The sequence below is a fragment of the Eulemur rufifrons genome, chromosome 19 (assembly GCF_041146395.1).
Source record: "Eulemur rufifrons isolate Redbay chromosome 19, OSU_ERuf_1, whole genome shotgun sequence".
NCBI lineage: Eukaryota > Metazoa > Chordata > Mammalia > Primates > Lemuridae > Eulemur > Eulemur rufifrons.
The window spans coordinates 38886399-38912977 of record NC_091001.1 but is presented as its reverse complement, the minus strand read 5'-3'; the positions used below and the strand labels follow the sequence as shown (position 1 = coordinate 38912977).

The window sequence follows — 26579 nt, the reverse complement described above, 5'->3', positions numbered from 1 at the left end:
TGGTAGGTTGCATATATCTAGGAATTTATACGTTTCATTTATATTATACATTTTGTTTGCATATAATTATTCATAGCAGATTCTTATGATCCTTTCTACTTCTGTGGTATCACTTGTAATGTATCCTCTTTCATTTTGATTTTATTTATCTGAGTCTTCTCTATTTTGCTAGTCTAGTTAAGCTTTTATTGATTTTGTTTATATTTTCACAAAAAAAATTTTAGCTTCATTTATTTTTTTATATTGCTTTTTCTAATCTCTATTTCATTTATTTCTGCTCTAATCTTTATCTCCTTCTTTCTGCAAACTTTGGGTTTAGTTCTTTTTTTTTTTCCCTAGCTCCTTGTGGTATTACATTAGATTGTTTACTGGAGATCTTTTTTCTTTTGATGTGGGCATTCATTGCTATAAATTTCCCTCTCAGGACTGCTGTTGCTGCATTCCATAAGGTTCGGTATGTTGTGTTTCCATTTTTATTTGTCTCAAGGTCTTTTTAAATTTCTTTTTTTATTTCCTTTGTGACTCATTGGTTATTTATGAACATGTTGTTTAATTTCCACATTTTTATGTATTTTCTAAGATATTTCCTATTCCTGATTTCTAGTGTCATGCCATTGTGGTCCAGAAAATTACTTGATTAAGAGGATAATTTCAATCTTCTTAAATTTTTAAAGATATTTTGTGAGTTAACATATTATCTATTTTAGAGAATGTTCTGCGTATGCTTGTAATGATGTATATTCCGCAGCTGTTGGATAGAATGTTCTGTATATATCTGTTAGGTCCATTTGGTCTAAACTGTAATTCAAGTTCAACTTTTTTTAAACTAATTTTCTCTCTAGATGATCTGACCATTTTTGAGACAGGGGTACTGAGTCCCCTACTATTAACGTATCACAGTCTATCTCTCCCTTCATTTAATAATTGCTTTATGTATTTAGGTGCTCTGATGTTGGGTGCATATATATTTAAAATTGTTATGTCCTTTTAGTGACTTGACATTTTATCATTATATAATGATCTTCTTTGATAATTTTTTTACTTAAAGTCTATTTTTCAGATATAAGTAGAACTATCTTGCTCTCTTTTGGTTTTATTTGTGTAAACTATCTTTTTCCATTCTTTCACTTTCAGTGCATCCTTAGTAGTAAAGTGAGTCTATTGTAGACAGCATATGGTTGGATTTTTAAAAAAATCCATTCAGCCTTTCTATGACCTTTGACTAGAGAATTTAATTCATTTACATTCAAGGTAATTATTGATAGATAAGAACTTCCTACTGACATTTTATAATTTGTTTTCTGGGTATTTTGCAGTTTTTTAATTTATTTTTTCCTCTATTGCTGTCTTCCTTTGTGTTTTAATGGTTTTCAGTGGTGTTATGTTTTGAGTCTTTTCTTTTTCTATTTTGTGCAGCTACTACAGGTTTGTTTTGTGGTTACTATGAGGCTTACATAAAACACTATTCTTATAACAAGCAATTTTAAGTTATAACAACTTAACTTTAGTCACGTCAAAAAACTATACTTTCACCCCTTCCCCACTACCTTTTATAATTTTTATGTCAAAATTTTCACTTTTTGTAGTTTGTATTCTTTAATAATTTATTGTAGCTACAGTTGTTTTTTTTAATTAGTTTTGTCTTTTAAATTTCACAGTAGCTATAAAATTGCTTTATATATTTATGGACTAGAGAATTCTCAATATGACTACACATTACTTATACTATTGTTTTCTAGTTTCATTTTTGGGGTTATTAATTAGAAGCTTTTCATTTAAGCTTAAAGAACTCTCTTCAGCAATTCTTGTAAAGTAGTCCTAATGATAATGAATTCCCTTGGCTTTTGTTCATCTGGGAAACATTTATTTCTCCCTCATTTCTGAAGAAAAACTTTACTGAGTAAAATATTTTTGATTAAGTGTTTGTTTTTCCCCTTCAGCACCTTGAACATATCATCCCACTCTCTCCTGGCATACAGGGTTTTTGCTGAGAAGTTCACAGATAGTCATATCGGTATTTCCTTGAATATGGTATATTTCTTATCTCTTACTGCTTTCAGTATTCTTTCTTTGTCATTGATTTTTGATAATTTGATTATGATGTGTCTTGGTGAACTCCTCAGTGGGTTGAATTTGTCTGGAGACATCTGCACTTTCTGCATTTCATATTGTCTTTCCTCAGATTTGGGAAACTTTCAGCCATTATTTCCTTAAATAATGGTTTTTCTCTCTATTTTCTTCTTTTAAAATTCCCATTATGTGTGTGAATCTTATTTCTCTTGATGATATCCCATAATTCCCTTAAGCCTTCTTCCTTATTTTTCATTCTTTTTTCTTTTTGCTCCTCTGACTGGATAATTTCAAATTTCCTAGCTTCAGAATCACTGATTCTTTCTTTTGCTTAAAGCTTTTTATTGTTTTTTTTTCAGTGCAGTCTATTAATATTATTTATCTCTAGGATTTCCATTTTTTTTTATTGTTTCTATTTCTTTTTCCAAGTTCTCATTTTATTTATGAATTGTTTCTAAAATTAATTTGATTTTGTATACATATTTCCTGAGTTCCCTGAATTTCTTTAAGATTATTCTTCTGAATTCTTTGTCAGTTATTTCATTGGTCTCCATTTCTTCAGGTTCCATTATAATAGATTTATTAGTTTCTTTTGGTGATGTCCTATTTCCTTGATTTCTCATAATCTGTGTGCCTATGCATTTGTGCCTGCACGTTTGACCAAATAGTCCCCTCTTCTGGTCTTTGCAGATGTTCTCTGGTGGTGATAGACCTTCACTATTTAGTCTAGCGTAGGATTCTAGATGGGCCAGCTAGTAGTCACCCCAGATAAGCAGAACTTGGTGTCAGGTTTTCTACTGGGCTTGGCTGCCACCTGTACTCTGAGGTCAGATGGAACTGTTGGCTATGCTCTGTGGTCCAGTGAGACCACTGGCTATTCTCTGTGGTCAGGCAGAGCTGCTGGCTGGGCTCTGAGATTGCCTCTGATTAGTCAAAGTTGCAGATTATTTTCCCTGCCTGGGTGGTACTGCTGTTTAGACTCTGCAGGCTTCAAAACAAGATGAGTTCTCTGTGGTTGCTGCTCAGCCACTCAGAGTGAGTAGGGGTAGAGGCTATGCTCCACAGATATGTGTGGACTTAATTTTGCCTCTGGGTCTAGGGTAACCTTAAGCAGAGCTGTGAGACTTGGTTAGGTTGCCACTTGGCTGCTGGGACTGGGTGGGGCCACCTGATCCCTCTGCAGATAATTGCTGACCTTCACTTGCTTCCTGGCCTGGAGAAGGCTTAAGCAGAGGACTGGGGCCTGGCTGGGTCACATGCTTGGAGATTCTTAATTAAAATATTTAATAACTAAAAAGTCAGAATTAAAGTGAGTTATTTGTTCTTTATTCTAAGAATATTTTCTCCATATTTTCCTAATTTCTAGAAATATAACAAAAATACCTTGGCATAAGCAAGCTTTATCTTTAATGATAATTATGTTTAATGGAATGGCATTTTTATGATGTTCAGCTAAGCAAATCTTTGACACAAGGCAAAATTATAATGAAGAGCAGCAGTAGGAAAGTATCCTCTAGAATGGCCTCGAGCAACAAGGTATGGGTTTCACTGACACCGCAGTGACCTGTTGTTAGTAGGACGTGTGCCCTGAATAACATTTCCATTGGTGGTTTAAAACAATCTCACTCATGCCATATTCACTTGCCACAATGCTGATGTGGCTGCTGGGTTGTTTTTGAGGCCTGTGTTCCATAGAATTTTTTCACCTAGACCTGCCATTTCTTCTCATTTCTTTTTGACCTAGTTCTTATAACTGGCAACTGTTGGCATTCTGTGAGCCTAGTACTGTGAAGAATTGGTGGGCATGGTGAGATTGGCTAGACTCCAAATTTACTATGTTTCTAAATGGGGAAGATGTAAAGATAACCTAGATTATATTTTTGAAAACTATTTCCATGGTTGATGCATTGGCCCATTCAGTTGTTCTCACTGTGAACATTTCAGAACTCTCATGATGCTGGACAGCTTCCTAACACCTGTTCAATACAATAATGCCCATGCTGTCTAACCAATACTGAAAACAGAGAAACTATTTTCTTCCTTGTTCTGAACAGAATATTAATGCAGCCCACAATTGCTTTAGCTTTGGGACAGCCCCATTATACAGTTAATTTATTCTGAATTGGCAGGGAGGTATTTTGAACAAGAACTAAAATGGAGCCAATTATCTCTATTTTGTGCTTACAGAGTAGAATTTGTAACCCATACTCATGATTTTACATTCATTACTATTAAATTATAATTTGTTGGCTTTAGCACATCATTTCATGTGTCAAGATATTGGAATTCTGATTTTGAATTCCAACATATTAGCCCTCACACCCAGATATGTGAGGCTTGTAGAAGAGATAAGCATGTGCAATATGGGCTCACTAAAGCCCCTAGTAAAACTACTGCACAGGCTAGCTCTGAGGACAGAGTGATCCTTCTAGTTACATATGGTCCATTAATCCACAACTTGGGTGTATTGCTGCTCAATTATGTAAGAAGGTACCCAAATGTCCTATCATTCAGCCCACATGTGTCTTTTGTTTAACAGAGAGGTCGTGAAAGTCCTTTCCAATTAACTCACTATGGTGAAGAAACACTGTATCTGCTATATTCCTCTGAGCCTCTGGTCTAACCATTCAATCAAGAAGGAAAATGTTATAACTTTGATATGATTGTTGTTAGTGAATGCAAGCTGGCTGATATTAACCATCTACTTCCTTTCCTATGGGTTCATAAACCACCTGTTAAATAATTAAGACTTTCACTAGGGAATCACATGTATCCCATCATCATTAATTTCCATAATGTACCCTTTTCCCATTAAAAGATAAGTATTAGTGCAAAAATTATGCATAAATAGAATGCTCTCAGTTGATAATTGGGGCAAGAGACTGTGCTGCTATACTTAGCAAGAAAGAGCAACATAGGCAACAGAAACAAAAAAACAAAGGGCATATTCAGTGAATGATGAGGGCTCAGCATGATGGAGCAGAGAGTTCTTGAATGGTATAACAAGAGTAGAAATGAAGGTTGTGGGTTGATCATATGAGATGGTTACTGGAACCCTCTTGATGTGTTTGAACTTTACAAGTGTGAGTTCTGATCCAGGGAACTAGAAGTGGGAACAGAAAAAAGGTGGCAGATGCTAGTGAAATTTTTATGAAATAAAAAGACTAAAGCTTTGACTCAGGGTGGGTAAAAGAAATGACTATAATGTTTTGGGTATTTCTGGCTCAAAATATATTCATGGTGTTTACTAATTTACCATTTGTCATTTACCAGAGAAAGTCGAAATTAATTCAATTAGGAGTGGGAGAGAGGTAATGTATGCAGATCTGGACACATGAGTCCATGATAGGGCACATTAAAATGGACATGAAAACCTGAAGCCCTTCAGAGAGGACAGGACTAGAAATGTCCATCCTAGGAGTCCTCCCAGATGAGGTGGTGGAAGCTCAGCTAGGAGCCCCTCTGCGTTGCCCAATTCCAGGGAGCACCATCCCCACAGAATTATATAGTGTACATGATGCTCCCAGGAGTAGCTGTACTGACTGGCAGTACAAGAACTTGTTGAGATTGTAGTATAATATCATCATAACTGCCCCTAGTAGTAAGAATGATTTTCTTCTTCTCTTTGCTTCACACATACCTTTAAACGTCCTTGCTAATGTCTTCAGCCCTTTTTTTGTTTGTTTGTTTGTTTGTTTTTTGCGTATTTCAGTTTTTTCTAGGACTTACTGACAGTATTCATGCAGATTCACACTGGTGGATATTCTTCCTTCCCTGTTTTGTTCACAACTACTTCACATATGAGCAAAATAAAGAGCTCCCTGTGCAGTTACATTAGCCTGTCTCTTTCCTACTAGGATCATTTGTAATTGTATTATCTGAAGGTTTCCCATTATCCTTGACATAAATTGCTAATTTCTTTTCTTTGATGTTTCCTTTGAGTTCCACGTCATAAAGGCTTAATGATACGCACTAAGCCATGCTTACCTTTTTATGAAAAAGAAACCAGGTCCATGTGGTTATGCCCCATGTTCCCCAGTGACTCAGCTGAGGTCTTAATGACACTCTGCATCCCCTCTCCGCTACTTTCTCATGTGATTTACTACACACTTCCCCTCTAAATTCTGATCTTCACATGCTATTACTGTGTTCTTTAAAGTTTTTTTCTGAATTCCCACCCCCTTCACCAACCTCTTAAACTTCCATTGGAAAGGTTCTTGGTCCTTGAGATCATCTAACAAATATTTAACCTCGTCTGTTCCGACCTCCTGGCCTTTTGCTACTTCCTCCTCCCTGCAGCTGCCTCTCTCTGACAAGTCTGGCCTTCCTCTCAGGCTCCTAGCTAACCTACTGGAAAGTCCTTTTTGGACCACAGGAACCACACCAGAGATTTGGAGTGGGGGAATCCCTGCTTCTACCAGTCGGCAGGCAAAGCGGAAGGGAAATTCCTCAATCAGAACATGAAACTCAGAACCAGAAAATGCTAGATTAATTCTCAGTGCTCTCATTTATGAGCTTTGTCATATAGAGAAAAACCACTCAAATTCCAGAACGTCTGTTTTCTCATCTATAAAATGGAAGAAATAGAATCCACAAAAAGCAAGACAGAATCCTCTGGATGATCATATGCAATAATATGTGAGAAAGAACTCTGTAATCTATGTAAGATAACAGACTCTTATTATTTTATTTTTTTCTTTGTTTACCTCTTTTCTTCCAACTACAATGGTAAGAGATATGCTCCTGGTTCTCTCAGTTGGAAACTGGAAGCGTACGTACCATAGGACATTATTATACATGGAGCACAGGGGCTACATGATTACTGGCACAGTGGTAATCATTCAAAAAATATCTATTGAGCCCCTACTATGTCCTAGCCCCTGCTGACACAAAGGTCACTATGATAGTCTTTGCTAAAGCTTACAAGAATTTCCATACCAGCTGCCAGTCCTTTCTCTAAAATGTTTGAACGTGTGACTCTCCTGCTCGAAAACCTTTTTTTTTTCAATTGTACATTCACTTAGTCACTCATCATTTTCAAAGAGCTTACTATTGCTGTCCCACTTGATAAATACTGGAGACACAAAGATCAAACACGTCTTTGGTCATCATCCCTTTCACCTTGGCCTTGTTTCCTAAGTACACACTTTGCTTCAAATATTCCTAAAATGGCACTTCCTTTCAACTGATTGATTCCTACATATTATTCAAGGCTCTGTTTAGCCTTAAGGGAGCATCTCTGCATCGCATGAGCTGAGATAGGGCCACCTGCGTGCTCCCTGCGCATGCTGTGCGTGGTGCCATGGAACGGCTTACTACTCAGGGCCTGCATTCTTAGACTGAGAGCTTGCTGAGAGAAGGGACCTGGGTTTATTCCTCTCTGTGGGTTCAGGACCAGCTAGATGCCTTGGCACCAGGGCTGTTCTCAATAACCATGGAGAAGGAGATACATAAACACATAATTACTACAAAAGGGCTATGCACAATAATGGTTTGTGCTCACTATTTGGGAGCTTGACATGACCAATTCTGCTGGGATATGCGTGATGACTTATCACCTTAGGAGCTACCTGTTGAGTTGGAGCTGTAGACTGAGCAGCGGCCTACCCAGTGGGAAAAAAGTGGTGGGAGACATGTGCAAGTTCAGGGATCAGGAAAGAACTTGGTTATTTAGGGAATGGCAAGTGGGTAGATGGGCAGTACCAGCAAAGGAGACGAAGGAGGATTGGCAAGACCAGACCATAAAGAATTTTAGACTTTTTTCTAAAGACAGCAGGGAGTCACTGATAGATTCTAAGTGCGGGAGAGACAGATTAACAATCACATTGAATTCTTCCTTGACTTCAGGTCCACTGTGAGCTAAATAATTGTTTCTCCGTCTTTAGTCATTCTTTGTACTATTTATGCATACCTGTTTATTTAATATTTTTATCTAAAAATTATTCTTTTATTAGAGTTAGCTTTATTTAAAGAGGAAATTTTATATATAACCCTCAGACATGGGCAATCTGTCAGTTTCCAGAAAAAAATATATACACATACACACACACTTTTTTTTTTTTTTAAATTCATTTAGGTGTCAGCCCTTAGAACACAACAAGCTTCCTAGAATACTCTCAGGGACCTGAGCCAATGCTCTGAGAAATCCTAGGCTAAGTAGCTCTTTGTGGGCTGATCAGGTTTGGCTCCCTCATTTCTACATATGATGTAATTGTGTTAGAAAATGCCCCTTCGCCGTTCATGGTGGCTCACTCCTATAATCTTAGCACTTTGGGAGGCAGAGATAGGAGGGTCACTTGAAGCCAGGTGTTTGAGACCAGTCTGGGCAATACAGAGAACCCCATGTCTACAAAAAAATTTTAAAAATTAGCTATGTGTGGTGGTATGTGGCTGTAGTCCCAGCTACTTGGGAGGCTGAGGCAGGAGGATTGCTTGAGCCCAGGAGTTTGAGGTTACAGTGAGCTATGATGATAAAAAAAAAAAAGAAAGAAAGAAAGAAAAAGAAAAAGAAAAAGAAAATATCTCTTTTTTCAAATAAGAATCTTACAAATATAGTTTTTTAACTCAATATCTTCATAGCTTATGGGATTCCCTTTTCTCAGACTGATCTTCCTCCTCCCTGGTTCAAATTTGTAAAGTTTTTCTATAGGTATGATTCATAAAATTTTTCTTTAACGAAACCCCTATGGTTAAAGAAAGTTGTTTAACTTTCTTATCTTTCTGATTAGAATGGAAAACTCTCTGAACAAAGGAGCAACCCAATGGTAGTGGATGAAGTTTATGACTTTCACCAGGGCACATACGTGTGTGATTACACTCAGTCGGATAACGCAAGTTCATGGACAGTCAGAGCTGTTGTTCAAGTGAGAACCATTGGTAAGTGAGATTTTTGTCTCAGTATTTGAGATCTTAACTCCAACTGGACAAATTAAAATTATCTTCCTTTGACTTAGTAAAAAAAAAAAAAAAAAGGACAGTCATATATTTGTAGTCATGAAAAGCCTTGAATGTGGGCAAACATCAGTTTTCCCACTAACCCAGTTCCTATCCCCCAGGGAAGGCTTGGTTCTGAACCATGTTCAAGCTGTCACAAGTTGGGTTGTCCATGCATTGGTTTCTGATTTGCTTTTGCAATAAATGAAAAATACATTAAATATATTTCACACACAAAAATATTAAGTGACATACATGTACCTATCACCAGCTTTAAACACATTAATGTTTTTCCATGTGCTTAAAATCTTGTTTTTTTGTTTTTTTTTCCACAAAGAAACAAAACATTGCAGATGTAGCTTGAGGTCTATGCCCTATTCCTTCTCTTGCCCTTTCTGTGCCAGTATAGTCACATCTTATAGTTTATGTCCTTCCCATTTGTGTATTTATGTTTTTTCTACAGATGTATGTATCTATTAATAAAATATTGGTTTGTTATGGAATGTGTTTCGTGTCACAAGCACATGGAATCATACTAAGGTATCATTTTGCTAATTTACACCCTCATCAGTAATGAGCAGATTCCTATTATTCCCAAATGGTATTTGGTGTTATCAGACTTTTTGATTGGCATTACACGGGATTTTTTTGTTTGTTTGTTTTCTTCCAATTTACATTGCCCTGACTAATAATTGGTTAAATGTCTTGTCATATGTCTATCGGCACATTGGATATTTCTCTCTGTGGCTTGTCTATTTTTGCCCTAACCTTTCCCTTGGGTTGTTCTACAAGTATCAGCATGAATAAACTACATGATGTAATTAATTTAACCATGGCTTACGAAGTGAAAACATAACAGAGCCAGTCATTCATACTTTGTGTCAAAGAGCTACTGAGTGGTTGACTTAGCTCTCAGTAAAGATATTAATCAATTTTATCTCCTCTTCTTTTATTGTAACATACAAACCACATGGAGCACCCGAAGACAAAGTTAAACACCCTGCCTACTTCCTGGCCCTTGCGCCCTCTAGTATTTCAGATTCGTTTTATTTTATTTTATTTTATCTCAGATTTCATATGTATTAGATTGCTCCTTGAAAAAGTAGTTAGAATGTAAATACCAGTAGAGTTAGGGTTAGGGTTGGGGTTGGGGTTAGAGTTCAGGTTGTGCATCTCTTGTCCCCTCCAAGTGATGTGTGATTGTTCTTTTATTCAGCCATCACTCAGCCCTTCAAATTCTCAGTGGCACAATCTGCTTTTCTCTGACACAAAGGACACCTGGCAGCATCTATTGCATCTATTTCAATCTAGGCTGCTCTGCCGTCATTCCTGTCTTCCTGATCAATGCATTCGTTCTTACATTTATTCTTTCCCACACAAATATTTATTGCACATCTAACACGTGTCAGACTTGGAGCTAAGGATGTGAGAATGAGTACCTGAACTCTTTATCTGGCCTCTGAGGACTTACCGTTTGGGGAGCAGACAGGTGGGAAGTAGGCTACCGCAATACAGTGTGGCGAGAGAAAGGGGAGCAGTGGGCATACGGGAAGCCCACCGGACCCAAACCTGGGGAAGCCCACCCGGTCCAGGTGAGAAGAGCTAGCTCAGTGAAGGTGGAAGCTGCCATTCCAGGCTGAGGGAGCAGCACAGCTGTTGGGCAGGAGAAGGAGGAGGGCGTGGTACCATCCAGAAAGAGCAGGAAGGTCAGCTGAGGGGGGGAGTGTGGAAAAGGACTGACCTCACACTGTTCTAATAAGTTTGGATTGCATCCCAGGAACAATGGGGCGACACTGAGGGTTTTAAGTGGGAGAGTGTCATGAATAGATTCGTATTGGAGGTAGGTCCCTCTGTCTGTTGTGCAGAAAATGGGTTTGAAGAGCAAGAGTGGAGGCAGGGAGAGGAGTCAGGAGGTTGCTGAGGTCAAGCAGGCAATTGCTGAGGGGACCTGAACTGGGGAGTGGTGGGAGACGGTGTGAAGTTAGGAGGCTTGTCTGGAAGCATTTAGTGATGGGAGTGAGCAAGGGGGAAGGAGGAGCCAAGGATGAGAGCCAGGTCTTGAGTCGGGCAAACAGGCAAACTTCCTGCAATGTCCTGAGTCTGTCAGTGCAGAGGCTGACAGAGCACAGGGCTGGGGCGCAGCAGGTGTGGGTCCTGTCATTAAAAGATGCCTCTGGGTGCTCTGTGAGTAGACTTAGCAGAGGTAACAAGAAGTGCCTGGAGGAGTGAGCCAACAGAACATGATGATGGATTTTGTGTAGAAAATAGGCGAAAGAGAAAATCAAGGATGCTTCAGTTTTCTGGCCTGGATAAGTTGGTAAATGTTGACACCATATCATAAGGCTTGAACATGCTGAAGAAAAACAGGGTCTGAGGAGGAGATTAAGTATGAGGCCTGGAAGGTCTTGTAGTCATCCAACTCATGACGACAAGTGGGTATTTGGATAAACCAGCCTGCTGAAGTTCTGGCTACTGGTGTGAATGTGAGAATGGCCAACTTTTCCATGATACCTACAGCCAAGGAACTGAATGAGATCACCTAGGAAGTGGGCATAGAGAGAGAAGGGTCTAGCACCAGGCCCTGGAGTATCCCAACACTTGGAAAGGTGGGAGAGAGGAGGAAGATCCCCAAAGAAGCCAGAGCATGAGTATGAGAACACAAGTCGGCAAGTGTGTGTCAGGGGAAGGATGGGGAGAAGAGGAGGGAGGAGGTGGAATTGATGATGCAGAGAAAGAAAATCGCAGGCACCACAGCCCTTCATAGGGAGGGGTGAACTGTACTCCCCCGGGGGGAGCAGGAAGAGTGAAAGAGCACTAGGAGAGAACTGGGAAAACAACTGATGTGCAAAAGAGGCCCAGAGGAAGGGGTGCCCACAAGGACACAGAGAAGTGAGCACAGAGGTTGAAGGAGAGGACAGGAACATGGGTTTGAAACGGCGAAAGGGTCTTGAAGAGAGTGTGGCCAACAGTGCCAATGCTGTTGAGAGGTAAAGTAGATTAAAAACTCAATTGTGCCCAGTGAATTTAGGTGCAAGGGTGTCACTGATGACTTTGGCCAAAGCAGTCTCAGGGGAATGACTGGAACAGAAACAAGACTGCATGGCAGGTGAGGGAATGGAGGAAATGAACACAGAGAACTCTTTTTAAGAATTTGGCTGGGAACGAAGGAGAATGGGTGAGGCAGGGATGGAAGGAAGAGGGTAGGGTGTTTTCTCTTTTTTAATACAATGAGACTGAGGATTCTGAGCATGGATAAATGCTGATGGGAAGAAGGGGAGGGAGAGAGAGAGAGAGTGAGTGCGTTAAAGACACAGGACAGAGATGGTGTAACTGCAGTAAGGTCTCTGAGAGGTAACAGTGGGTAACATCGAGAAAAAAAGCCCTGAATTTTCCTTTATCAGGAGATAGGACACCTTCAGGAGGAAGATTGACAGTGAGCGCAAATGGAAAGTTTGTGGTAGGAAGCTGAAGGGTAAAATTGTTAACTAAGGGCTGGACTGTCCGTTATTTTGAAACAAACCAGGAATTTAAGGATGGAGGAGGTGGGCTCAGATCTGCTTGACTTGTACAGTGTCTCAGGTGGATTCTTCTTTCCGTTGGATTACTCAGCCAGAAGGCATCAAAAAGAAATCTAGGAGAAGACCAGGATGGGGACTAAAGTCTGCAAGGGATGAGCAGGATTGGTGAGGAAGAAAAGGCACTCAGGCAAATACAGATTAATCAAGAACTGATGTTTTACTAACACCTGTAACCTGATGTCACAGTCATTCTGGGGACAAGCTTTTCACCTGGAAACTTGAGTTCCTAGACTCATGGATTAGGGATAAAATTTGAAAAGGGTGATCCAAAACATTTAGATCAAACTGTGGCCATGCACCCACATCTTCAGCAAGCAGACCTTCAGGTTTCTCAATGCAAATAATGATTTTTATTGTCCTCTTTTAGTGGAAGACACTAATCTCAAACCAGACATTCTGGATCCCATCCAGGACACACTGGAAGTAGAACTTGGTAAGCTGTGCTTTATCATCCTTGAACAACATGTGCTTCTGAGAGCAGGTCTAAGTGTGATATAAGGAAAAGAGGATCGGCCTTTCCAGTCAAACAACTGGGTGTGAATCTTGACTCAGCCACTGACTAGTTTTGTGACCTTGCACATTTACTTAATCCTTCTAAACCTCAGTCTTTAAATCTGAAAATAAGTATCAATACATTGATCTTACGAAGTTGCATTGAGAAATAATGGGACAATGTATGCTAAGTGGCTGGGCATTGGATATGACCGATAGATTTTAGATTCTTTCTTAACTCTCTGCAGGAGCAGGTGTATATTGGTTAGGTCCATTGAGTACCTCTGTAAATGTACCAACTTGAGCAGCATTAACCCTAATGAATATGATGTTTGGTCTGGCCTTTAAAAATCATTGCAGTGGAATACTACAAGCCTTGCTCAAACAATTTGCATTCCGAAGTAGTGTCTTCTGTTGGGTAGAGAGGAAAGTGACTTCCCTGTGGTCTCCTTTTATTTTGTCAATTTCAATAACATCTATATCTTTCCACACAGCCAAATAAGAATTGCTCTATTTAAAACCAATTGCCAGTTGTTTCACTAAAATAAGTGCTCTTTTACCTGCAAATAAAAGATTTATTTTTGTAGGAATAACTGTAAAAGTAGATATTATGGTGTAAGATCAGTAGGTGGCAGTAGTGGCCTGTCTTGATTGCAGAAATTGCAGTAGCCATATGGGCAACGTCACAAGAATGGAAGGAGGGAGAAAGGAGGAAAAAAATAAATTAATTTGAAATAATCAAGTTACATATGATGGGATTAGTGAATTTAAGGTATCACTGGTGAAAAAAACATTAAGGTGCAACGATGAGTTTTCAAGTGGAGTTCCTAACCGTTTCATGGTTAGGTAGTAAGTGTGAGTCAGAGCATACCTGGGTAACCCTCGTGGAGAAAATGGGTAGAAAGAAGAAAATCTAATAACACGTGTGCTCATCCCTAGGGCATTGTTCAGAAAAGCATCTGAATACCTAAATAATTTTTTTCTTTAAACTACATGTTATAATAACCTCTTGATTTTCATTTAATATAGAAATATTGGTTAGGAAAACATTTTCTGTTGATGCCCCTTGTTACTCAATGGTGTTGAAGGCAGAGCTGTTCACTGAAGCTCCTCGTTTTCCAGTGTCTCTATCAAGACTTTTAGTGACATGATCACGCTCATCTTCATTTTATGAACACACAGTTACATGGTCGAGATATCAAAATTGCCCATTAAAGACAAATGTACCTGGTTTTGTGTGTTTCTGAGAGAGAGCTATGTAGGTGGTTCGTTATTGCTGACACAACTGTTCTATCTGCAAACCTGACCGTCAGCAGTCTTCTGGGCAACTCTCCCCCGCTCTGCACAGGACAAAGCGTTCTCATCACTGCCTTCCTGTTTTCTCTGGCCTCTGCATTTTCAGGAAAGCCTTTAACTATTAGCTGCAGAGCAAGATTTGGCTTTGAAAGGGTCTTTAAGCCTGTGATAAGATGGTACATCAAAGATTCTGACCAGGAGCGGGAAGTCTCAGCACCTGAGGTGAAAAGGTAAGAAGAAAACTCTCGGACTCTATTCTCTGTAACCCAGAGGAGAAGCTTCCACCTTTAGAAACTTCTAAAATACACACACAGAGTCGACGGTGTAGCCAACAGCACCAATTAGTGGTGAAAATAAAAGTACAGAAATACAAAGTGAAAAGGGCCACAAAATGAAATATTTAAGTTGTTTTAAAACTCAATTTGTAGCAACATTTGATGTGGCTGCTTTAAAAGTCAAGCTATGAAGCAGACAGACATACTGACCGAGGCTTCAAGAGAAGTAGCACGTCCAACAACTGGGAAAGAAAGCCCCAGCTCCCATGTCGCTTGTGCCATCCACTCAGAGCATGTGGTGAATTCAGGGTCCCAGGTGCGTGGAGCAGTGTGGAAAGTGTCCAAGGGAAGTGGCACCATTATAAGGAGTCTGGCAAAAGAATATGTGAAGTGAATGAGGCATGGTTGAACCAACTTAACTTGGAAAAGGAGGCTCAGAGGTTGGCTCTCTGTCTTGAAGTACTTGGAAGCTATTATATATTATGAGAAATTAGACTTAGTTTGTTGCTCTCTGGAGCCCATAACCCAGTTCAGTGGTCAGAATCAGTGATGAGAGGTTTTGACCAATAGCAAGGAAAACTCTAGTGTTCAGAGGTAACCAATATCTCAAAAAGTTGGTCTCCAGTCCCCAGAAGGGTCAAAGGGCTTGGGTCCAATCATCCCCAACCAGACATGTGGCTAAAGGATGCCTTCTCTCATTTTTCCAAGATCTCACCCAAACTAGGAATCTATGCATTAAGTACCGTCTCCTGATTTTTGGAACATTTCAATGAACAAATATGACATCATTTTGAAAAATATACATCATTACAAAAAATAAAGGACAGATTTTGATAACAATAATGAAATTTAATGAGAATTCCTAAGTTCAGGGAAATCATTGGTGTCCATCTTAACCTGACATTACATTAAAGTTCAGAGTAGGAGAGTATGGCAAAGACAGTATACTTTGATGTCACCCACACTCGGATTTGAGTTTCTTCTCCATCTAGTAGCAATGTGACCCTTAACCCCAGCGAAACTCCATCACTCCACCCATAATCCACCCATGGATAACAATGTCCACATTGCAAGGTCACTGTAAGGGACAGATACAGGCAGGGTGATATGCTTATCACAGTCAGAGCAACACAGCCTAAAACATCGTCCCCATAAACATGTGAAGACACATTGTAGACTGGCAAAATTATGAGTAAATGCCAAGACTCACAACTCCCTGGATGGGACAGAATGGCACATACCCTGGAGTCAGGCTGCCACTCCCAAGCGATGTGACCCAAGGCTGCTCACTCACCTTCTTTGCCCTTTTTGTGTAGCTGGCTAAGTTGGGATGATTGTATCATTATTTTGTAGGATTCCTGGGAGGTGAGGAATGGAGGAGATTAGAGAGTCCATATTCACTGCTCAGAAAAGTGCCCGGTGCATAGTAAACCCTCGGTAGGAATTAGACATATTTAATATTATTCTTACAGTGTTGTTATTATCTGTTCTTGTGGGGAATTCTTAGAGTTAGGAAGGTCAGATGAGGCCCCCAAATAAATTACATCTTAGTGTAAATGTTTAGTAGAGTCATCAGTTTAATCAAGAATGAGCCCTCTTTGACCATCTTACATTCTTCTGGATCTTCTTATACTATAGATCTCACAGTTCTGAAAGCCAAACTGGTGGCTGTTTATAAGAGTTCCAAATGCTGCACGTGGATGCTATTTTATGTAACTAAACGAATGTGGTGGTTTTTTTTTTTTTTTTCTCTTTTCCCAGTATTAAATCCACTCTAAAGGACGAAGTCATTGAGCGTGATATCATCTTGGAGGAAGTTACTCGGAGTGATCTTCACAGGAAGTTTGTTTGCTTTGCCCAGAACTCCATCGGGAACACGACCCAGACCATCCAACTGAAGGAAAAGAAAGGAGGTATGCCTGGAAGGTTGTCCCAGAATATATGCAACCACTTTTACTTGAGAGGGGAGGAACTTTCCTAAAGAATAGTAATAGCAATGATAGCAATTAACATTCTCCAGATGCAGACATTGTTCTCAGCGCTTTGTTTGTGTTAACCCATTTAATACCTTGACAAAAGCCAGATGACAAGTAAATTACATATTAGTGATCCAGAGCTGGTCCTCTTAACTAATTAATGCTCCGCATATGGCAGCTGTGTTGGTAAAACCAGTCATTCTTTCACTGACTCACTCATTCATTCATTCTACAGATACCCACGGGGCATGCCCCCTGTGGCATGCATTGTGCTAAGACCTAGCTCCCTTTCTTATTTTCCTTTCCTGGCTTCCAAATCCAGAGAACATGATGGATTCATGTTCTGATGGATGGAGAATGGAGGCGAGAAAGAGTAATCTTGCTCAGTGTTCAGAATGATATGTGTATGTCACAGACCGTAGCCTTTTAAAACGCTGGAGTAGAAATTCCAGGTGAGAAATAGCTTTTAACTTGCTTTAAGAAGATGCCCAGAGATGAAGTTGATATCATTCATTCATTCCCTCATCCAATTAATAGACAACTATAGTACAAGCAGATTTGAATGTGTGTAAGGCTCAAGCCAGACAAAGTTTGGTCCTGGCCTGTAGTGGATGCTCTATAGAGGTGGCTTCCCTCACTGGGGGTGTGAAGGGGAGCCCTGTGTTGGGTACCAGGGAGGGTGCAAAGGTAAGCCACAGGTGACTCCAGGTCTCAGGAGGTTTAAACTTAGTAGGGATGTTAATCCATGAAAATACTTTACAGTATACAGTACGAGAGATGCAAATGGGCTGTGTGGAAATTTATAGGGGGAAAATAAATAAACTGGCTACAATGTATTTCCCAGGTCATGCTGGTCAGGAATTGCCCGTTCCCCTGGATCTAGAGTTTATTAGAAGATAGTCCTCAAGATGTGATTTAAAACATTCCCAGGTTCGAGAGAACTGCTGCCAGTGGCAGTGATTTTGATAAAATAATGGGGCAGGAGAGGGCGCTGGGTGGGCCACGCGTCCTGAGTGTGCTTGGCCAAGACTGCTGCCTCTGCACCTGCTCACGGCTGCCGTGTTTCCCCAGTGCTGTTCCTATACCTCCTGCTGGGCACCGTCGTGACGCTGGTGGGCGTGCTGGCGGCGAGCGCGCTGCTCTACAGGCACTGGATTGAAATAGCGCTGCTGTACCGAACCTACCAGAGCAAGGACGAGACGCTCGGGGGTAAGGTCACCCCAACATAGGACCCTCTGACTTGCCCTCTCGTAGTTGACATAGAGCAGGACACTAGAAAATGCTATCACTGCCCCTTGACTTTGTTTCCTCAAAGTTATCGTAGGTGAGAAAACTTCAGATGCCTCCTGCCAGCCAGGGCAGAGCTTGTGGGAGGACCTCAAGAAAGGGGGGGCCTCTGATGGATAGAGTCATGCCCCTGATGTTTTGAGACCTTCCTCCAAGTCTGGTGGCGTCACACTGGGAAAGGCTGGAGAAACAATGGTTTTTTTCATTCCGGTTGCCAGGAATCTTGTAGACAATGCTACTGTGAGACATGCTGGACTGGAGAATAATCTCTCTGCTAACCAACCTAAAGCAAGATGTGCAAACAACTTAACAACTCTGTGCCTTAGTTTCCTCATTCATAAACTAAAATTGTAATAGCATGAATCACAAAGGATGCTGTGAGGGTTCATTGACATATTATTAAGACATGTTAAGCATTTAGAATGGCACCTAGCATGTAGTAAGCACTCAGCATGTGCCAGCTATTGCTGTTAATATTTTATGAGGACTGGAGCATATGCCCATCATGGCTATTAGCTGCTTTAATTTTCACAGCAGTCCAATGAGCCAGGCAGAGAGAGATGAAGTCATGTGCCCCAGACTGAATTGCTGTAAGGCATTAGAGCTTGGGATTCAGCCCCAGCTTGTCTGGCTTAAGAGTTCCCATCAGCTATCACTTCAGTTAGCCTCCTCTGTACAACAAGAAGCTTTAAGATGGTGGAAATGCCTCCAAAAGTGGGAAATCCTGCAAAATGCAAACACTATTACTATTAATAAAGTATCTGTCAATTTTCCCACGAGACAGGATAGTCATGTTCATTAATGTTTCCTTCTTTAGAATAGAAAAGCTACTTCTGTTTTTTTCTAGTCCTGGAATTCTCTAAGGTTAGAATGTCTGCAGTTTCAGTAAATGATTCTGTAATCCCCTTCTGCTGGATTTCATGGGTAATTATTTATCTCACTGGGAGGACTCTCCAAACTCCAGTGCTTTTTCCACACTAGGAATTCAGTGAGGAGCTGTCAGATCCCTGGGGAAAGGGCGACTAAAGAAATGCATCAGCTATATCTTTCTTTAGACTAATTACTGAGAATACATGCTAGAAATCCTTAGGCCAAAAATGTTTTTAAGATTTATTTTTTTAAAAAATTAGCTTTTTCAAATGGAGCAAAGTATTGAATCCATGTCTTAATCGTTTCCCTAGGCAATTTCATAGGTCTTTTACTGAAATGCTATTTACCTTAAGATTCTAGAAGGTAGAATCTTAAGATTCTAGATGTAGAAGACTCAGTCAACTGTGAAACATTTCAATGTATCCTTTCTCTTTCTATTTTGCAAAGACAAAGTAGTCATCAGATCTGGAGGCAGAACCGGGTTTTTAAGCACAGTGGTGCAGTGCCCTCTGCTGGACAACCTGATGTTTTCCAGCAAAATGATTGCTTTGAGGTTAATGCTGAGTATCTAAAATTTTAGAGACGTAGAATGTTAGAATTGTGCAGGGCCAAGGAGGACAAATAATACTCACTCTCTAATTTTATGACTAATGAAATTTAGTTTCCAAATTATAGAAAAATAATAGTTTGCTGGGGTTTCACATGATACGGAAGATATATAGGCAACTCCGGTGTGTGACGCATTTACGCCGCAAGGCACTTGTACTTACCTGCCAGCCGCGCCCGCCCCTCGAGTTCCTCCTCTGCACCTGCACGATGGACTGGCTCACAGATTAGCCTCGTGGCCTCACCTCGGCTCTTTGGTGTTCTCCTCCCTTGACTCTTGGATCTTCCTCTCGGGTAGCTGCACTTCCATCTGCCGAGGCCTCTTTTTAGATCCAGCTTGAGCAGATATACTGCTAAATAGCATCAGACACCAGCGCTATTGTTTACCACTTTGTAACAACCCTTGACAGGGCTTGCGGGAAGCGCTGGGATCTGAACCCTGTGTCCCATTCCAAAGTGAAGTCCAGTGAGTTAACCTCTGGCATTTTCTACTTCTTGCAGGTAGTTCCTTAGCATGTCCCAGTCATCAATGTGCATTTGTAATAGTATAGTCAACAATAACGTATGAAATCTTTAAAATACCCTGTAACAAATTCTATAGTTTCCCATTAGAAGGGAGGCGAATGGACATTTATCTTGGGCCTGCTAGGAGCCAGACACTAAGTACTTCGTATACATTATCCTATGCTACCCTTAAAACAGCCCCCTGGGGAGTTAATGTTACCCTCATTTTACATATGGGGATGCAAACATAGGTGTATGAGCTGTCAGCTCTCCAAGGAGGTAATTTTTCCTCCTACGGATACAATGTGCTGGGTGTTAGCAGAACTTTGCTCACTGGATCTTATCACGCTTTGATAGCGCAGTCTCCTCTTTGATGTGTAACTAATGAGACAGAAACGCTGCAGATGCAAAGAAGGCTCAGAGGAACTCCCGAGTACATGAGATTTAATCATAGAAGGCCCCAGCTGTTTGATGTAACGTCAGTGACGATGCAAGAGTGCTTCATAAATTAGAACTCGATTGTGGGGGGAACAGTCAATACCACTCTGCGGCGTGGTTTTGAAATGGATGCAGCTGCTGCTGTTAATTTTTCAAATCAATTTTGTAAGGATCTCAAATCTTATTTCTTATCCATTTGCCATACATTTCAAGCATGTATATGTGTACCGTGATAGTAAAAGAAAAAAAATGTAAATGGCTTACACTTTTTTTTTATTGTTCCTCTTCCTCAGATAAAAAGGAATTCGATGCTTTTGTATCCTATGCCAAATGGAGCTCTTTTGAGAGCGAGGCTGCGTCATCTCTGAGTGAAGAACACTTGGCCCTGAATCTGTTTCCTGAGGTTTTGGAAAACAGATACGGCTATACCTTGTGTTTGCTTGAAAGAGACGTGGCCCCAGGAGGAGGTAGGTCCTGCAAGCCAAGAAAAAATACAGAATAAAAAGGGCAGTTAAAGTCAAGCTCTTTCTAAGTGTTTTCTGTCATCTTTTCTTTTGGGATGTACATCTTTTTGTGAGGTCTCATGAACTTAGAACATCTTGGGCAACAACACAGAAAAATATGTATTCAAGTGACCTGCACCAGCATCATAAAAAAAAAAAAAAATCCACCTTCAGAAGAAAATAATAATAGGGAGCCCTAGGAAGGCCTCCCAGAACAAAGATATGTTTCCTGGCTTTGCAGCAGGAGGTTGTCTCTATTGTCCCAAACAGGTGTCCTGCCACCCACCATCCCTGATTTCTGGGACTCTGCCCTCCACACACCTAAGCACGGTTCAAGCAGACTCCTCAGGCCTGGGCCCAGCCCTGGCCACCATGGGACATCCAGACCTCAGGCTGTCCTGGCCTCAGACACTCCCACCGAGGAGTCTGGGACATTCCAGGACCCCTGTTACTCCAGCTTACCTAGTTCCAATGTGCTTTGCTCCTGGAGGAATTGGCAATTTGGGGAGTCAGATCACAAAGGGAGGAATGTAAACTTGAGGGTCACTGGACACTAGAGTATATCTTCAACTATCAATAGAGTTGATACGTTAAAAGTGATAGTGTAAGCCTGTCTCCTTTCCCCCTTATGCAAAGAGTACCCATTACAACAAACTCTCTGGATAGATCTGGGAGATTCAGGGTTATGGTGACTCATGGTTTAACCATTTCAACTGAAAATATTTAAATTCTTTATTTCCAGTCTACACAGAAGATGTTGTGAGCATTATTAAGAAAAGTAGAAGAGGAATTTTTATCTTGAGCCCCAGCTACGTCAATGGATCCTCTGTCTTTGAACTACAAGCAGCCGTGAATCTTGCCTTGGCTGATCAAACACTGAAACTCATTTTAATTAAGTTCTGTTGCTTCCAAGAGCCAGAGTCTCTACCTCATCTTGTGAAAAAAGCTCTCAGGGTTTTGCCCACAGTCACCTGGAGAGGCTTAAAATCAGTTCCTCCCAGTTCCAGGTTCTGGACGGAAGTGCGCTACCACATGCCGGTGAAAAACTCTAAAGGATTCACGTGGAACCAGCTCGGGATTATCCCAAGGGTGTCTTGCTGGAAAGGACTCAGTAAAACAGAAACCACTGGGAGGAGCTCCCAGCCCAGGGAACAGTGGAGCCACCTCCCCTCCAGTCCCAGGGACAGAGACACTGCTGGACAGAACACACAGCATGGATCAGGCTGATAGGAGTTTGAAACAGTTTTCCAACAGCCACAAGCAAACCTGACAGACACTGGAATGAGATTGAGGCTGTGGTTTGGAGCCTTTGATTTCCTGGACTGGACAAAGGGTGAATAAATCCCCTAGACCTCGTGTGTACTCAGCACACAACACCCCCGAGATCTTCCCAGTGGTCTGAGCAGAATCAGCAGGTGCAGCTGCCTGGTGGCCATGGACCGTCACATCTACCCTGCATTGTACATATGACTTCATGTACACTTGCTGTCAAATAAATAGTTTATTAGAAACGAGTGATTTAAACTCTGCTTAAAGCATTTCTGTAAAGAAGGCAATTTTTACTCCATGTTCTCCCATCAACTCTGGAGCACAGAAAGTAAGTATCAAAGGTAGAGACCGATGGGACACAGAGTAGACAGGGCTGTTGTTAGTTTCTACTGTGTCCTTATGTGAAGTGCCCCCTCTGGGCGGAAGGAGCCCTTTCCTTTGGGCCGATGCAGTCTGTGCCAGGATACAGGCTTGGGGAGAAGGGTAGGGTTAATCTTAGTTCCTCCTTGTGCTGTTGGTCAGAGACCTTTGTTATGGATATAAAGTATACAGCCTTACCCTGGGCTGCTGGAAATAAGAGCCAATTGGACCAAAATTATTAGGCCAATGAGGAGACAGGAAATGTGCGAGCAGTTCCATACAACTTAGAGAGGCAGTGGCAAGAGTCAGCAGCCATGCTAAGAGTCTGGGAAATCGATGTATACACTGGTTAAAAGGCAGCGAGAGTGGAGCTCGAACAGGCTTTAGTCTGAGCCATTCACCCACTATGTGCTTCCTGACCTAGTGGTCTCAGTTTCAGCCCTCCTAAGTAATGGAGGGATGGGCTGGAGGGCTAAGTAGTTGTTCCTGATAGACAAGGCTAATTTCATTCTCATAATTTTGTTTTCTTTACAAGAGTTCAACCTGCAGTTAAAATAGTGTTCTAGTCATAGATGGATATCCTACCCTGATACTCTGTCCTCCCTGATGGAATGGAGTGATTCATCATTTGAACAATAAAGAAAAGCAACTTTTGGACTCATTCACATGTAATGGGTCACATCCACCCAATGTGATCAAGTTCAGAGTGGCTAAAAGTCATGGCCATCTGGCCACTCCTGGTGCCTGTGTGAAATTCTCTTTTGGTCATTCTTCACAGAGGCACCCACATCATAAAAACCACGGTGGCTTTGGCACCAAGCAACATCCTTGTTGGAAATTTCAGTGATAGAGTTAACGATGAGTTAAAGGGTATAAATTATTCCTGGAGGAAGTTTCTGGTGGGAAGGATCATTGCAGGGTGTCAGTGGGGAGGAACCCACACTGTCATTGTGCCTTTGTGCTCTGGGGATGGCCAGGATCCCTGGCTTTTCTGCCAGCTGCTCTCTGAGATCTAAGGCTCAGAAATTTCTTTTGGCCAGTTCATCCAGGTTTATCTTATTCTCAGATAGATGTTACTGTAACTGTGCTATCCATAGGTCTAGAGTTTTGTCCTTAGCTTTATAGGAAATCAAACAGAACCTCAGGTTTGTACATACACAAAAGGATATATATCTAGCTCTGATATTTACAGGATATACTCTTTCCAGGTTAGTAGGTACCCTGAAAATGATAAATTAGCATTCAAAACAAAGGGCTATCTATACTTCTTACATGTAAGTCAACCAAAACAAAGCAGATAACCAAAACAAATGTTCTGTGTAGGAGACTGGTTTTAATCAAACAATTGGATGCAGTTGTACACAATTAGTAAAAAGTGTTTTCCCATCACACTTCTAAATAAGGTGGCATGTGTTCTGGGTCCTGGTTTACACCTGCTGTCTAAGTGTAATTATTATAGTGCATTCTTTCACTCTGAAAAAGTGTGCATGATGAAAAGTTTGGATGATGGCCAGCCTATTTCTAATACACACTGTAGAGTCCTCCTTCCTGACCCTGTATGATAGCCAGGCAGTTCTCACAGCTTTCCTGGTCTCTTTTAGTTTTTAATATCTGTATTTAACATATATATTAGTTCCAAGTTGTAATTCCAGGTAAGATGCAGTAAACGCACATCATCCTGTCTCTTCCTCTTATTTCAGCTACAAAACCTGTATAAAATGCATAAAAAAATCAATTTGAGGATTCTAAAAAGTAAATAAAAGCAGGAAGATTGCAGAAGGCAAGAATTCAAAATTCCACAATTTAATTTCCCCCGAATTTCTCCTGACTTAGGCTCAGTACAATTTGAAACCCAGAAGTAGACTCCAGTGATAATAGAAAGTGCTCCAGAAAAAGCCCTCTAGTTCTAGCCTGAAGACTAGGAAAGGGGTTTCCTAATTCTCCTGCATTTTCTCTTCTATGTTCTTTCACTGCTCAGCCCCGAAACAATCCTGTGGTGACAGCAGTGGCACCAATAAAAGCAGTGGCAATTGAGGTCCTTGGGGGCCTACAACTCTGAGGAACAGGAATTGTCCACTTTGATGTAAGGAGCTGCGGTCCGAAGAGGGTGTGGCAAACTTCTACTGGTTTTTTCTCTCTTCGTGTCCTCTTACCATTTGGTTATGCAGGTGGAAATAGTTATGGAAAGTGCACTGTGCAGTGGGGTAAATAAAGCCCCAACACTCTGGCCAGAGAACTGCACAGAGGGGAGGAGGCCTATGGAACCAGAAAGTGCGGTGGAGGTAGCAGACAGAGAAGAGCTCAGGAAAATGAACCCATAAAGCAACTGATAAACTCCTGGCCTCATCCCCAAGGTGTATATGTATGACTCTGACCCTAAAATGGAATACTGTACTCTTTGAGAATTGAACTATAGGATAGAACACTTCTGAGTCCCAGACTGGCCACTGTAAGGTGTGTGTGTGTGTGTGTATATATATATATATATATATATATGTAGGGTAGGACCATATAGGACTGAAAGGCAGTGAAGTAGAACTGACATTGGAACCACAAGTCTGCTTAAAGTTGAGGGCCTTAATCCCACTGGGTCAACTGTCTGCTAAAACAAAAATAACACTCTACATAGGTTTTCAACAAGACTCAGAGTTGTATAACATAATATTTAAAACATTCAGGATGCAATCTGTTGAAAGCAAAATATGACATTTTCTCGTAGTATTTTCAAGGTAGGTAGATGTAATATGTAAGTTATCTACAACATAAAAGAGAGAGGGTAGGGAGACTTATATAATAGTAAGGCATCTACATATCACTTAAAGTGGTAAAATACTGATTCTAAGTAGAACCTGAAAACAATAATATGTTATATTTTAATTCATTAGGCAACCACAAAAACAAACAAAAAAACCAAATAGTGTTAAAACATGATCAAAAATGGAATATTATTCAGTCTCTAAAAAGAAGGAATTGGTGCGATATCCTTCAACATGGGTGGACTTGAGAACATTATTTTAGGTGAAATGAGCCAGACACATAAAGGCAAATACTGTGTGATTCCACTTATATGAGGCATCTAAAATAGTTAAATTAATAAAATCAAAGACTGAAATGGTGGTTATCAGAGACTGGAGGCCATGGGAAATGAAGAGCTATTAATCAACAGACATAAGGTATCAGTTAAGTAAAATAAATAAGCTCTAGAAATCTACTGTACAACATTGTACCTACAGTCAACAATAATGTATGGTACACTTAAAATTTATTGAAAGGATAAATCTCATGTTAAGTGTTTTTACCACTTTATTCCATTAAAAAAAAACTCACATTTTTAAATGGAATAATAAAAATGTTTAAATAACCCCAAAGAAAAGAAAAGAAAAGGAACAAAAAACTGAGGAAATAAACAGAAATCAAATAATAAAACTGTAGACAAAAATCCATACATAATAATTATATTAAATATAAAATGTCTAAACACAATAATTAAAAGACAGAGATTAATATCATGGAGTTTTTAAATGACTCAACCTTATTTTTATTAGAGATATCTCCTTACAATAAACATACTTCAAATACAATGACAAAGATAGGTTAAAAGTAAAATGTTAGATGAAAATATATGAACATTAATTAAAAGTAAGCTAGAGTGCCTATATGAACATCAACTAAAGCAGACTTCAGAGCAAAAAAAAAATTACCAGATATAAAGATAAATATTACATCCTGATAAAAGGATAAATTTACCAAGAAGACATAACAATCTTAAATGTGTGTGTACCTAACAAAAGTGCTTTGAAAATACATGAAGGAAAAATTTACAGAACTGAAAGGAGAAATAGAAAAGTCTACAATTATAGTTGGAGACTTCAACATTCTTCTCTTAGGTATTGGTAAAACTGGTAAACAGAGATTTAGCGAGGATATGGAAGACCCGAACCCCACCACTGAAAGGGGGTTTTTCTGGACCTACTTGACAGTCGTAGGATTCTCCACTGAACAACAGCAGAATACACATTCTTTTGATGTGCACATAAAACATTCACCAAGATAAACCATATCCTAGATTATAAACATTAGCAAGAATTAAAAAATTATACAAAGTCTGTTCACTATTTGTAA

At 40.2% G+C, this 26579-nt stretch overlaps 1 protein-coding gene across 1 annotated transcript in view; it reads left to right on the top strand.

Moving 5' to 3' along the window:
- The window catches only part of IL18RAP (interleukin 18 receptor accessory protein), a 31970-nt gene extending 9915 nt beyond the window's left edge, over positions 1-22055 (top strand). Inside the window, exons 4-10 of the mRNA XM_069493853.1 lie at positions 8799-8946; positions 12949-13014; positions 14476-14599; positions 16406-16557; positions 17692-17829; positions 20619-20792; positions 21571-22055. Of these exons, the coding sequence (XP_069349954.1) occupies positions 8799-8946; positions 12949-13014; positions 14476-14599; positions 16406-16557; positions 17692-17829; positions 20619-20792; positions 21571-22055 (1287 nt within the window). The remainder of the gene's footprint in view (positions 1-8798; positions 8947-12948; positions 13015-14475; positions 14600-16405; positions 16558-17691; positions 17830-20618; positions 20793-21570) is intronic.
- The last annotated feature ends 4524 nt before the right edge of the window (positions 22056-26579 follow it).